An 11,542-nucleotide genomic window follows, 5' to 3' on the forward strand; every position below is an offset into this window, starting at 1 on the left:
AATTGGGTAAGAAAAAGCTATGTATGACAGTATTCAGCTCCAGAGAAAGGCCTTGAAAGCCCACATCTGCTCTGATTTTTGACAGTGGCAACTGAGATCCTCCTGCCCAACCTCACCTGAGCTTTTCTACCAAAGACTGACATAACCACCACCCAGAATGAGACTGCAACTCCACAGCAAACTCACCCAGAAAACTTATACTCCTTACTGTTTCCCCAGTGCCTCACTGCAAAGCAAAAGACCCAGATCCATTTCTCTAGATCTGGTTAAATAATATTTGCACTTTTGTTGGAAAAGTGGCCCCTCGTGGGCAATTATTTCACATGTCTTTGAGTTTTACAATTTAATGTGAAACAGTAACTTTGTGTCTCCCTTTTCTCCTCCCCCTCCCGCCTATCTGGAGCCCCTTTCCAACCAACCCCCAACTTCTCCTCCCAGTCAGACTCTGAAGTGTCACTCACAGTGTTTTTTTTTTTTTTCTTTCCTTTTTTTTTTTTTCTTCCAACAGTTTCCAAAACAAACACTGGAGGCTGTGACCGATCCTGTATTCACTCTGGGATGCAACAATATCTCCCAATCCCAGCGGCCTGAGCCGCCATTGGCGGCAGGTCCATTCCCTAAAACGCCAGCGTTTGCCAATCTCTGCGCTCTGCCAGGTCCTGTAATCAGGGATTTGAGGACTGATGGTCCGCACATGTCCACAGAGAGGGAGGAGACTGCTAAAGGAAGGAGGACTAGGCTTGGGAGGTTTTAGATTCCAGTTTAATCTGCATTTCTTTTCATTTTGTCTATTTGAAGAAAAAATATATATGTATATATAAAATTACACACACACCCACACACACGCTCTCTCGCGCGTGCAGGATCAAATTGTTTTTCGGATTTGGGATATTTTCAGTTTTCCCTTCTTAGACTATCATCAGCTCCCTCCCTATTTCCCTCACCTCGCTGACCCAGCTAAGGTTGAAACGTTGCGGTGCACAGTCACTTCGTGCCCTTCAGGGATGGCTCTGAGCTCTCGGGCGCACGCCTTCTCCGTGGAAGCCTTGGTGGGGAGATCTGGGAAAAGAAAATCTCAAGACCCAAGACAGGAGCCACAGCCAGAGCTGCAGGAGAAAGAGGGCGGAGAGGAAGAGGAGGAGAGAAGAAGCAGCGCTGCTGCTAAGAAGAGTGAGCAGCCGGGTGAGTACCCCTAAGCAACCCCATTTCACTGAGACCGCCCCCCGGGCTCCTTGGACCAGTGTCCCTCAGCCTAGTTAGCCGCGCTGTGGGAGAGCCGCTAAACATAACCAAGGATGTCCTGGCCAGCCCTACAGCCCTGCTGTGAGCCATTGAACTCCTTGTCCAGCTGACCACAGACAAAGTTTTAGACTCCGTGATTCCCTTTTCCTTTTCAGGGAAGGGGAGGGTCCCATAGACTTGTGGAAAAGTGCGACTCGCAAACCTCTTACCAAACCCTAAGAGCCAGAGGTTGTTCCTGGCAGTAGGAAGCTCAGTGCGCTCCGAAATCCTGAGGGGATCCAGCCTCAGATATGAACTTTTCCTGGAGGGTGATGAAGTGCGAATCCAAAGGGCCGCGTCTTTTGCGTGGTGCAGCCTGGATCTCTCTCTTAATTGTGGAACTCCAAAAGTTGTTGTGTGGAGTCGAGATCTGCTACTAGGGTTCCTGGGGAAGGAACTGGGGCTGCTTTTTCCAAGATTGGCGCTTAAGAGAAGGGCATACACAACCCTCAAAGTTCTCTCAACCCCTGGGTGTCTCTGTGATCAGCAGAAAAACGACTCAAGACAGAATCTTTAACAACTGCCTTCTCGGGCTGTGGAGGTGATGTTGGTGGAGGCAGGGGCAGCCGTGGAGTTGTAGGCAGTAGCGGCGGCAGCAGGGAAGGAAAGGGCGATGGCAACAGTCCTGAAAGTCTGGAAGAAAAGGATGTTATTCAAGTGGAACTTCAAGGATCTGAGCTGTGGAAGAGATTCCATGACATCGGGACTGAGATGATCATTACCAAGGCCGGCAGGTTAGGCTTTGACCAAGCTTTTCATAATATTCATTCAGAGTAGGACTTCAATGTAACCCTCTCCTTATGTGTGGAGGCTCTGATTTTGTGTTCTGGTGCTCTTTCCTCTCCCCCTTCCTTGGCATACATCAGAAAGCAGCCACAGGCTCTTCAATCTATTGGGCTAAGACAAACCTTGCCCAACATAAATGACTCGGTTTTCTTTTCCCCTACACCTTGACTCCATGATGACAAAAATTGGATCTGGGCAGGTGCCAGATGTCAAACCCATGTCTCAGGCTGTGGTCAAACCTCTGAATTTAAGCCTCACAGACCAGTGGAAAATATTCCATTTAATAAGCCCCCCAAGGCCACCACCCTTGGTCCAAGCCACTGTGAGGTAGATCTTTCCTATGGGCACATTTTGGTGTGGGGCAGCCCCTTATAGCAGCTGGCTGATTTTTTTTATGAGTCTCTTAAATTTTAGCTTTTCCCAAATCTGCCACGCAGAACTTACTGCTGAAAACTCAGGGGAGGAACAGAACTTTTTCTCCTTTTTCTTTCATAGATTTTTATTATGGTGTGTGTGGGGGGGAGTCATGGATAAAGACTTATGGTAAGGATATTCTGCTCTACTCAGAAATCCTAGACTTGTTAAATTAACCATATAACCAACAATCTTTTCTCATGTAGCAAATGCCATTCCCTGAAACTGTCATGGAATGGCAAGGGTATCATGAGTCCTTTCACTTTTTAGTGACATGCATATTTGTTCATGACTTCCCCCTTTCCAAAATATTTGAAAGTAACTAGGTTTACTTATTTCTCACAGGCGGATGTTCCCTTCTGTTCGGGTCAAGGTGAAAGGGCTGGACCCAGGGAAGCAGTACTATGTTGCCATAGATGTGGTACCAGTGGATTCCAAACGCTATAGGTAACTGGCCCATATGAGGATACCTCAGGCTCAGCCTGGGGGCAGGGATTCAGATCTTCAGATCTAAACCTCACAACATTATTTTAAAAACCTTAACATATAGGGAGAGAGAATGGACCTTCCTTTGATCTCAGGAGTAGAATTTCCCTTACTTAAATGGGAATTCAGAGTAACTGAATAGCAGGGTTTTTTCTTCTCCCTTCTTTTGAAAGGCAGGCAAGCCAATTTTTAATGTCCCCCAGGCCTCTATCCTACCCACTGTTCTGGCCTCAGGTACACAAACTGTGAAGGGCATGGGCTCTGTATTCCAAAAGGGAAGTAGTTTGAAGGAATTTGGAAGCCCTTTTGGCTCTAGGTGGGACCAGGCTTCTGAGGACATGCTGGACTTTGGCAAAAGGCACCCAGAATTATAACCTGATTTTCTCCAAGGCTAGATGAGGGTCATCACACCTAGGTACATCTTCATTCCCTTCTTTTGCCCTTTTCTTGAAAGGGTGGCCACATTCCAGAGGGCAAGAGAAAACTTTTTACCCTCTTTTCTTTAAGTATTCCTCTAAGAGCATGCTACAAATGGTCAAACTATTCTAAAGTCAATATGATCTTCTAAGCTAGCAGCCCAGATGCACTGGCCTATGGCTTTGACTCATGGACCCTAGTGGGGTTGGGGAGGGAACTGGGAGAGAGCAGCTGATACTGGGCTGTGAGTGTTCCACCTGGAGGTGGGTACAGAACCCTGCCCTCCAAGGAGAACAACTACCAGGAACCCAGTGCTGTTCTTGAGAGCAAGGAGAAAGTGAAACTCTCAGATGCTGAAACTGTGGCTTAGTAACAGCAGAACAAACTGCTTGCTTTTTGCATTGCAGTTGGTTTGGGAATACAGAGCATTATTGAGAGTTTGTGATTAAAAACTGGGTGAAAATCTTCCCCCAGAGGCTGCTCAGGGTGGGGATCCTAAGGGTTTCCTGGTGTGAAGCCTTATTGTCAAAGGGGGTTCCACTAAGACTAGTAACAGTGGGCTAGACAGACACACTGCTTAATCCCCACTTCTTTCTGATACTTATAGCCCTAAGCTTGTGGAGTTTGCTCCCCTCCCTGCACCCCCAGGCATTTCTGCATGGTAAAACTCATTTGATCAATTTCTGTTGTGTTTTCTGTGAGGAAACATAAACTAGACTGGTAAATCCCATGACATTTTACTTCCCCTGGCATTCCATCACATTTTAATAACATATGTTTATTTACTGTTTGTTTTCTGCCCTTTAACACTTTTTGGAAATCAGTGTTGATCTTCTGTTATTTGCCTATGGAGTCAGCAAATTAGCCTTTGGCCAGGCCCTTAGGACCAGAATTCATCAGTTTGCCTCCATTCAATTGGCTTTGGCAGGCTAAGCTTAATGCCAATATTCTGCGCCTTTTCAGATACGTGTATCACAGCTCTCAGTGGATGGTAGCTGGGAATACTGACCATTCGTGCATCACTCCCAGATTCTATGTCCACCCGGACTCCCCCTGCTCAGGAGAGACCTGGATGCGGCAAATCATCAGCTTTGATCGGGTGAAACTCACAAATAATGAGATGGACGACAAAGGCCATGTAAGTGAACACAATCCTATCTGCTAAAGAGGGTGGTGCCAATGCTTCCACCCATGGGTGGAACTGTCTATAAGCTCTGGACCTGTGACTTAAAGAGCCAAACTAGAGTTCAGGAAACTTTTGTTTGAAAACCGAAAGTGCTGGCCTTTGGGAATAGTGAGAGCAGGGAGTTTGAAGACCAAAAGAATTAAGAATTAATTAATTAAGCCAGAATTGCCTGGTCTGAAAGAGCAAGAGGAAAGGGGCTGTTAGACAGTTAGCCACAGGAGCAATCACTGTTGGTGCTTGCCTTCCCTGTAGTCAACAGAGTTGCTAGATGAGTACTTTCCATGTGATGTGGTGGGAGGATGCAAGCAGGGGAACTGGAATGCAGTCTGGAAATCTCACCTACAATCTGCTCCCATAGACAGTCCCTGCCTGTTTTCAGGTCCTGTGGATCTTAAGTCTTCATCTTTTCTGCCTAGCTGGCCCTATGCCAGCCACAAAAGGAGAGAAGCAAGATCCAGAATGAGAGAGAGGGGAGGGGGAGGGAGGGAGAGAGAACTATCCAGAATTACAAGGTGGTAAGTGTCAGATGTTTGCCCATCGTATTCAGGCCATCAGTTACTGTACAGGGAACCTGTATCAGGTGATCAAATCCCTATGACTATATTTCTACCACACATGGTCAGCCACATTTGGAAACAGGGGCCCCAATCTGGAAAAGGAATAACAGTTGTCTCTTGTCTATGAGGTGGTTTACTCTGGAAACTCTTCAGGCAAGAGGTTATCTATAGGGGACCAAATGGCATAACAAATCTTTGTGTGTGGTTACCTGACTCTCCCAGTTTAACCTTACCTCTTTCTTTGTGTGTGACCACATTGGGGGTGGTCCTTAGAGGACAACTATGTTGCGAAGGGAAGCCAGTTTTTCTGGCAGCATTTGACCATTTCTCCCCCAGATAATTCTGCAGTCCATGCATAAATACAAGCCCCGCGTGCATGTGATGGAGCAAGACAGCAGAGTTGACCTGTCCCGGATTCAGTCCCTGCCAGCTGAAGGGGTTAAAACGTTCTCCTTTAAAGAAACTGAATTCACCACAGTGACAGCTTACCAAAATCAGCAGGTAAAGCTGGCCAGGTCCCAGGCAAGTGGGAGTGGCCTCACAGGGACTTTGGGATAGAGGCAAGCTGCACTCTATAAATTGCTTTATAAAAATTTTTAAAAATCATGGTTTTACTGTTTTGTCAGTAACTCAAATTGATAATACATTCTGTGATTCGTACATTAGAAAGGAGAAAAGAGAAAAGGGGTGGCAGAAGATGAAGGCATAATCATTCAAAATTTGACTTAGCTATATGCTTACATTTTCTTACAGTGATATATTATAGGTTACAGTCTTGTATGGTTATTATAACCATTATAAGCAATGGTGAGAGAACTGAGGTTACTGAGAGCACTGACTTTCTCTTTCTCTTTCTTTTGAATCCATAGATTACCAAACTCAAAATAGACAGAAATCCTTTTGCTAAAGGTTTTAGAGATCCAGGAAGAAACAGGTAAGTAACAATCACGCCTTATATTTATGTAGCCCTTTTCACAAGTATAAAAGATAAGGAAACTGTGGCTCAGAGAATCAGAAGCTGTATGTTTTGTAACTAGTGGGTGGGAGGAAATTAACCAGATATTTTGTCTCAAAAACTTTGCTTATTCCTACTTTCTTTTTTATTCACTTATAAGCTATTTATTATTCTAGAACTCTGGGTTTGATTGAATATTATTCAAAAGTCTACCTATAAAAGAAAAAAATTCAGAAAATTGCCTATAAAAGATGTAAATAGTTTGTATAAATTAGTATTTTCTAGAACTGCATTCTGAGGTCGCTAAAAGTTGAATCTCTTTTTTAGGGGTGTATTGGATGGACTTTTAGAGACCTATTCATGGAGACCTTCTCTTACTCTGGATTTTAAAAACTTTGGTGCAGACACACAAAGTAAGAAAACTCATAATATTTAGTTTTACTTTTACATGTTAATGAAATAACAAAGGCCAGAGTCCTTGTACCAAATGTTACACCGGGAATAAGTATATGCCAGAAAATATTTGTTTATAAGCATACGTGCTTATGTTTAATGTGGTGAGGAAGAAAGATGAAAAAAGGGAAGACAACTGGCATGAAGACAGGTGTTTTCTTGAGTTATTTTATACCCTTATCACCAGAGCTCACCTGGATTCTTCAGCATCTCACTGTCTCATATTTAGAATCTGCCTATGGTCCATTTGTGGCCTGATTTGTAACTATAGTAATGAATATTTTTATATTTTTGGGGAACTTTTCAGTGCATGTTAAAGTGATTTCTTTTGAATTACACCATCACTTAGCTCTAATTTTACTTTTTTAAACAGGAAAATGTTGAAACATGTTGAAAATAATACTAAGTCATCCCAAGTGGAATATTTATTTTTTACTTATTTTTTAAAAAAACTTTGGTGCAGACACACAAAGTAATTGGATAGACTTTAGATTTTTTACAGATTTTTTTTTAGTTCTCAATGGACCTTTAACTTATTTATTTATATGTGGTGCTAAGAATCGAACCCAGTGCCTCATACATGCTAGGCAAGCACTCTGCCACTGAGCTACAACCCCAGCCCCAATATATTTATTTTTATGTGAGTAAAAGTATATTTTTCCTTATTTTCAAGCTTTTTAAAAAGTTATTGAAGAATGTATGTAAGATAATAACAATGTACTGAAGGTTTTAACAGAAAATAGATTGTATAATAAACATGGTACAAAAGATGGGAAGAGAAAAATGCAAGCTACTATAACATTTTATCCTGGAAGTGATAAACTATAATTCAAAGACGAATAATATAAATATAAAACAAACAAACTGTTACAAAAGTCATACAAAAGTAGGATAAGGGCGAATCTGTATGGTAAATTTTGCCTATTTTATTAATGTTTAATCTTTGAAAAGTTTTTAACTGATACATGAAAACAAAATTTGTATTTTTAGGAGGCACCAAACAATATTTTGATACATATATACATTTCATAATATTTAAGTCAATTTAAACATTTATGTCTGTAAACATTTATCATTTCAACATGGTGATAACATACAAAATATTTTCCTCTAGCTTTCTGAAATGCTTAGTACATTATTGCTATTTGTCATCAAACTGTGTAATAGCACAACAGAACTTCTTGGTCTTACCTAATTATAACTACCTTCCAGATAGTACATTTCTTGACTAAATAACTATAATGTTTGAAAAATGCAGGTTTTCTGGTAAAATAATGTATGCCTTCCTTTACAATGATATTTAATAATAAATGAAGAATTTTTAATTGCAAGTAACATGGAATTTCCCCATTACCTTTACTCCATTGAAGCTGCTTATCTTTAAATATTAATTCAAAGTTAGACTTATGGAGCAAATTATCAACCTCATACTTAAGTTGCATTTTCCAGAACAGGATGCCATAAAAATTAATTGAAATGTGACAAATCAAGTTTAATCAATCGTTGAATCATTTCATTGGCTTGACTATACAAATGTGGATTATGAAGTTGCATATATAAAATATAAAATATTTTTACATTATCAATTTAACTGATAACATCTAGGCAACAAGCTTTTAGAATATCTAAGTCAACACATTGTGAAATAATGAAGAAGAAAGTTTAACATGATCATTCATTTATAATTTAAGAGATAGAGGCTTCTTAATCATTCATTTCAGGTACCCAAAAGATACTCAAATTGCAAAGATAAAGAATATCACCCAGGGACATTTTATTTTATTTTATTGATTTAAAAAAATTAATGACAGCAGAATGCATTACAATTCTTATTACACATATACAGCACAATGTTTTATGTCTCTGGTTGTATATAAAGTATATTGACACCAATTCGTGTCTTCATACATGTACTTTGGATAATGATGTCTATCACATTCCATCATACTTGCTAACCCCCTGCCCCCTCCCTTTCCCTCCCACCTCTCTGCCTTAGATGAACCCAGGGACATTTTATCACTAAGCCTCATCTGCAGTTTTTGTTTGTTTGTTTGTTTTTAGAGACAGGGTCTTGCCAAGTTGCTTAGGGCCTTATTAAGTTGCTGAGACTGGCTTCTAAACTTGCCATTCTTCTGTCACAGCCTGATAAGTTTTAATAATTTATTTAAAATATATTTTCCAACCTGTTGATGAAAGATTAGACTATATCTACATATACAATATAGTTAAAAAAACGACAGCAACATAAAAATAACTTCCTTAAGTCTAGTGAATATCCAACTGTTAAGCTGAAATCAAATAAGATTTAGAGTCTAGATCATCCTGGACCTTTTAATTTTTCTTAAATTTAGTATATGCTAGGCAACCATAAATTTAGTATATGCTGGACATCATTTATCTGAATTATTTCATTCTCATGTTGATGTTTCTTAACTGGAAAAAATATCTTTAACCCCTGGCATAGTGAGCAATAGAAGCATTATCATCCATGATTTTCATGAGAAAAAAATACTAATGGTTTTACATATGTTGCTTTTACTTATGAAAGATTTTTTTCATATGAATTTATATTTATCAGACTGAAGATGCCTATAGAATCCCAAAGAACCAACTTTTTCAATTTACTTAACAAATTTTTAGTACATTTTTTAAATGTGAAAAATAAAAATCCAGGTTTTGTTCATATTATTGACTAGGAATTATATATTTGGCTGTATTTGTAATTCATTAGATAAATATTGTTAAAGTGTCTTGTACAGTCCTTGAGAATAGTGAATGTTTAGTACACAATACACAATAGTAGTGTTAAAAGTAATAGTGGTGGGCTGGGATTATGGCTCAGTAGTAAAGGGCTTACCTAGAATAGGTGAGGCACTGGGTTCAATCCTCAGCACCACATTAAAAAATAAATAAATAAATAAATAAATAAATAAATAAAATAGAGGCTAAACTCTTTAAAAAAAAAGTAATAGTAGTAGTAATAGTAGAGACACTACATTCAACTTCAGTGAGAGGAATGAGCATAACCTTTCCCAAAGAAGCTCAAAGAACTATAAACTTGCAGGAAAACTGATCTAAGAATGAAGCATGAATGGTGATGTATTTGATAAGTAATTTAGCAAGAACATGAAGTTCTTTGTTCATTGACTGAATTGTCTTTCACAGGTGGAAGCAGTGGCTCCTCTCCAGTGACCTCTAGTGGAGGGGCTCCCTCCCCTTTGAGCTCCTTACTTTCTCCACCTTGCTCTCCACCTACATTTCACTTACCTACAAGCTCCCTTGGAATGACCTGTCCAGAGGCATACCTACACAGTATCAACCTGCCCCTTTGCTATAAGATTTGCCCAACTAATTTTTGGCGACAGCAACCTCTTGTCTTACCTGCTTCTGAAAGGCTAGCAAGCAGCAACAGATCTCAATCTTTAGCCCCACTCATGATGGAAGTGCCCATGTTATCTTCTCTGGGGGTCACCAATTCAAAAGGTGGTTCCTCTGAAGACTTCAATGGGCAGTGTCTACATGCACCTCATTCTGCCAATCAAATGTTATATGGATTGCAGGCATCTGGAAATATGTTCCCACCAACCCCCATCACACAAGAGGTACTCAGTTGCTCTTTCCGCCCTTCCTATGGCTTTTATAGGTATAGCTTCTCTATGCCATCCAGACTGGTAAACGCTGCCAGCCACCTCAAAGCAAGTGACAACAGTCAAGTCTCTTTCAGAGAAGGCAAATGTAATCATGCTCATTGGTATCCAACAATCAACCATTGCCTTTAATGGAACAATCACATTTTTAATACAATTTCCATGTAAACACACATTTTCTTTATTTGTAACCAAAGAAAGGTCAACATCTGTTATGTTTTCAAAAATTTCATTACCAGACAACTTTGCTTTGTTATACATTTAAAGTGCCTTATCAAATCTTTATAAGACAATGTTTATGCAAATGTGACCTATAATAAACTCTGATTATAGAAGCCTTGGGCCTCAAAATAAGGTTCTCAGTAAATATTATTTGATAAAATATCCCATCAGTGAAAATTGTTGTCAGATGGTGTGGTCTCCAATTATACAATAGCCAGCTTACCATGCCATCTGCCATTTGCATATTGATAATGACCAATAGAAGATGGATGGAATTACTGTGAAAGTGTTGAAACAGTTATCTGTGAAGATCGGCTGCATTGTATTTATCTAGCTAGTTATTATAGAAGAAATTTTAATTGTTTGCTTTATTTTGCTCTATACCTTTATACTATGCTGTTGAAGAAAATACTAATCTCAATTTTGAAGTGCAAATAAGAACACAAACTTTCAAGTGTAACTTTTATTAATCTTTGTAACTAAGCAACTATTTAATTCTGAAGGAACACAAAGATCAAATGAAAAGTAAAATATTCTAAATAAATTTGATCTTTTATTTCCTTTTAGTTTTGGATCATTTATATATGAAGTTTATTTATTAGTTAATCCATTAAAACCTGGTATTTTATACACTGTTTGCAAAGACAAATTATTTCAATTCTCCAAGAAGACTAAGATATTATTATCAAAGAGGGAAAACACAACTGAATTCATAAATATGAAAATAGAGTCATAGGTACAATTTAATTCCAATATTTGTATCAGTCATGGTAAGTTAGACTAGACAAAATGGATAGTAAGACTTTATTTTAGTTTATGAAATCAAATAGTTTCCCTTCACCAGACCTTAGATTTCTGAAAGTAATTATGAGGAATATCCTACAATAACCTGTATATCTTTATGATCAATCAGATTTTAATTTTTCACCAGTAGTTCTAGCCATTTTACAAAGCCAAGGCCATTCAAATCACAATAGCACGATTTGTCTTTTGACACACTAATCAATCTGCTAAACTGGCTTTTACTAAGTTTTCCAAAACATATTAGTAAGAACATAATTATTATTTATTTTGTTCAAAGTGTTACTTCATCCTCAATATGCCTTATAAATTTGCCTTCCTATTAAAATTATATATG

General features: G+C 39.1%; 1 protein-coding gene across 3 annotated transcripts; it reads left to right on the top strand.

Annotated features, from left to right (window-relative positions):
* Positions 1 to 897: 897 nt before the first annotated feature.
* Tbx22 (T-box transcription factor 22) lies at positions 898 to 10,314 on the top strand. Of its 3 annotated transcripts, none has more exons than XM_046421867.2 (9): positions 898 to 1,182; positions 1,769 to 1,827; positions 1,891 to 2,015; positions 2,827 to 2,928; positions 4,348 to 4,522; positions 5,464 to 5,628; positions 5,997 to 6,061; positions 6,410 to 6,495; positions 9,701 to 10,314. In XM_046421867.2, the coding sequence occupies exons 1-9, from the start codon at positions 1,005 to 1,007 to the stop codon at positions 10,312 to 10,314; spliced, it is 1,569 nt and encodes a 522-aa protein (XP_046277823.1). In that variant the 5' UTR covers positions 898 to 1,004. The 3 variants fall into 3 exon arrangements, with proteins under 3 accessions (XP_046277823.1, XP_046277833.1, XP_046277842.1); XM_046421877.2 differs by having other exon boundaries at positions 1,772 to 1,827; XM_046421886.2 differs by having other exon boundaries at positions 1,772 to 1,813; positions 1,886 to 2,015.
* Positions 10,315 to 11,542: the final 1,228 nt, after the last annotated feature.

Source organism: Marmota monax, unplaced genomic scaffold (assembly GCF_021218885.2).
Source record: "Marmota monax isolate L192 unplaced genomic scaffold, Marmota_monax_Labrador192_F-V1.1 WCK01_AAM20220418_F8-fsc00258, whole genome shotgun sequence".
NCBI lineage: Eukaryota > Metazoa > Chordata > Mammalia > Rodentia > Sciuridae > Marmota > Marmota monax.

Excerpts from the sequence above, each read along its gene's own strand:
- Tbx22 (XM_046421867.2), top strand. The coding sequence starts at position 1,005 with ATGGCTCTGAGCTCTCGGGCGCACGCCTTCTCCGTGGAAGCCTTGGTG. Across the intron at positions 2,929-4,347 it reads GTGGATTCCAAACGCTATAG|ATACGTGTATCACAGCTCTC; the intron begins GTAACTGGCCCA and ends GCGCCTTTTCAG. Across the intron at positions 6,062-6,409 it reads AGAGATCCAGGAAGAAACAG|GGGTGTATTGGATGGACTTT; the intron begins GTAAGTAACAAT and ends TCTCTTTTTTAG.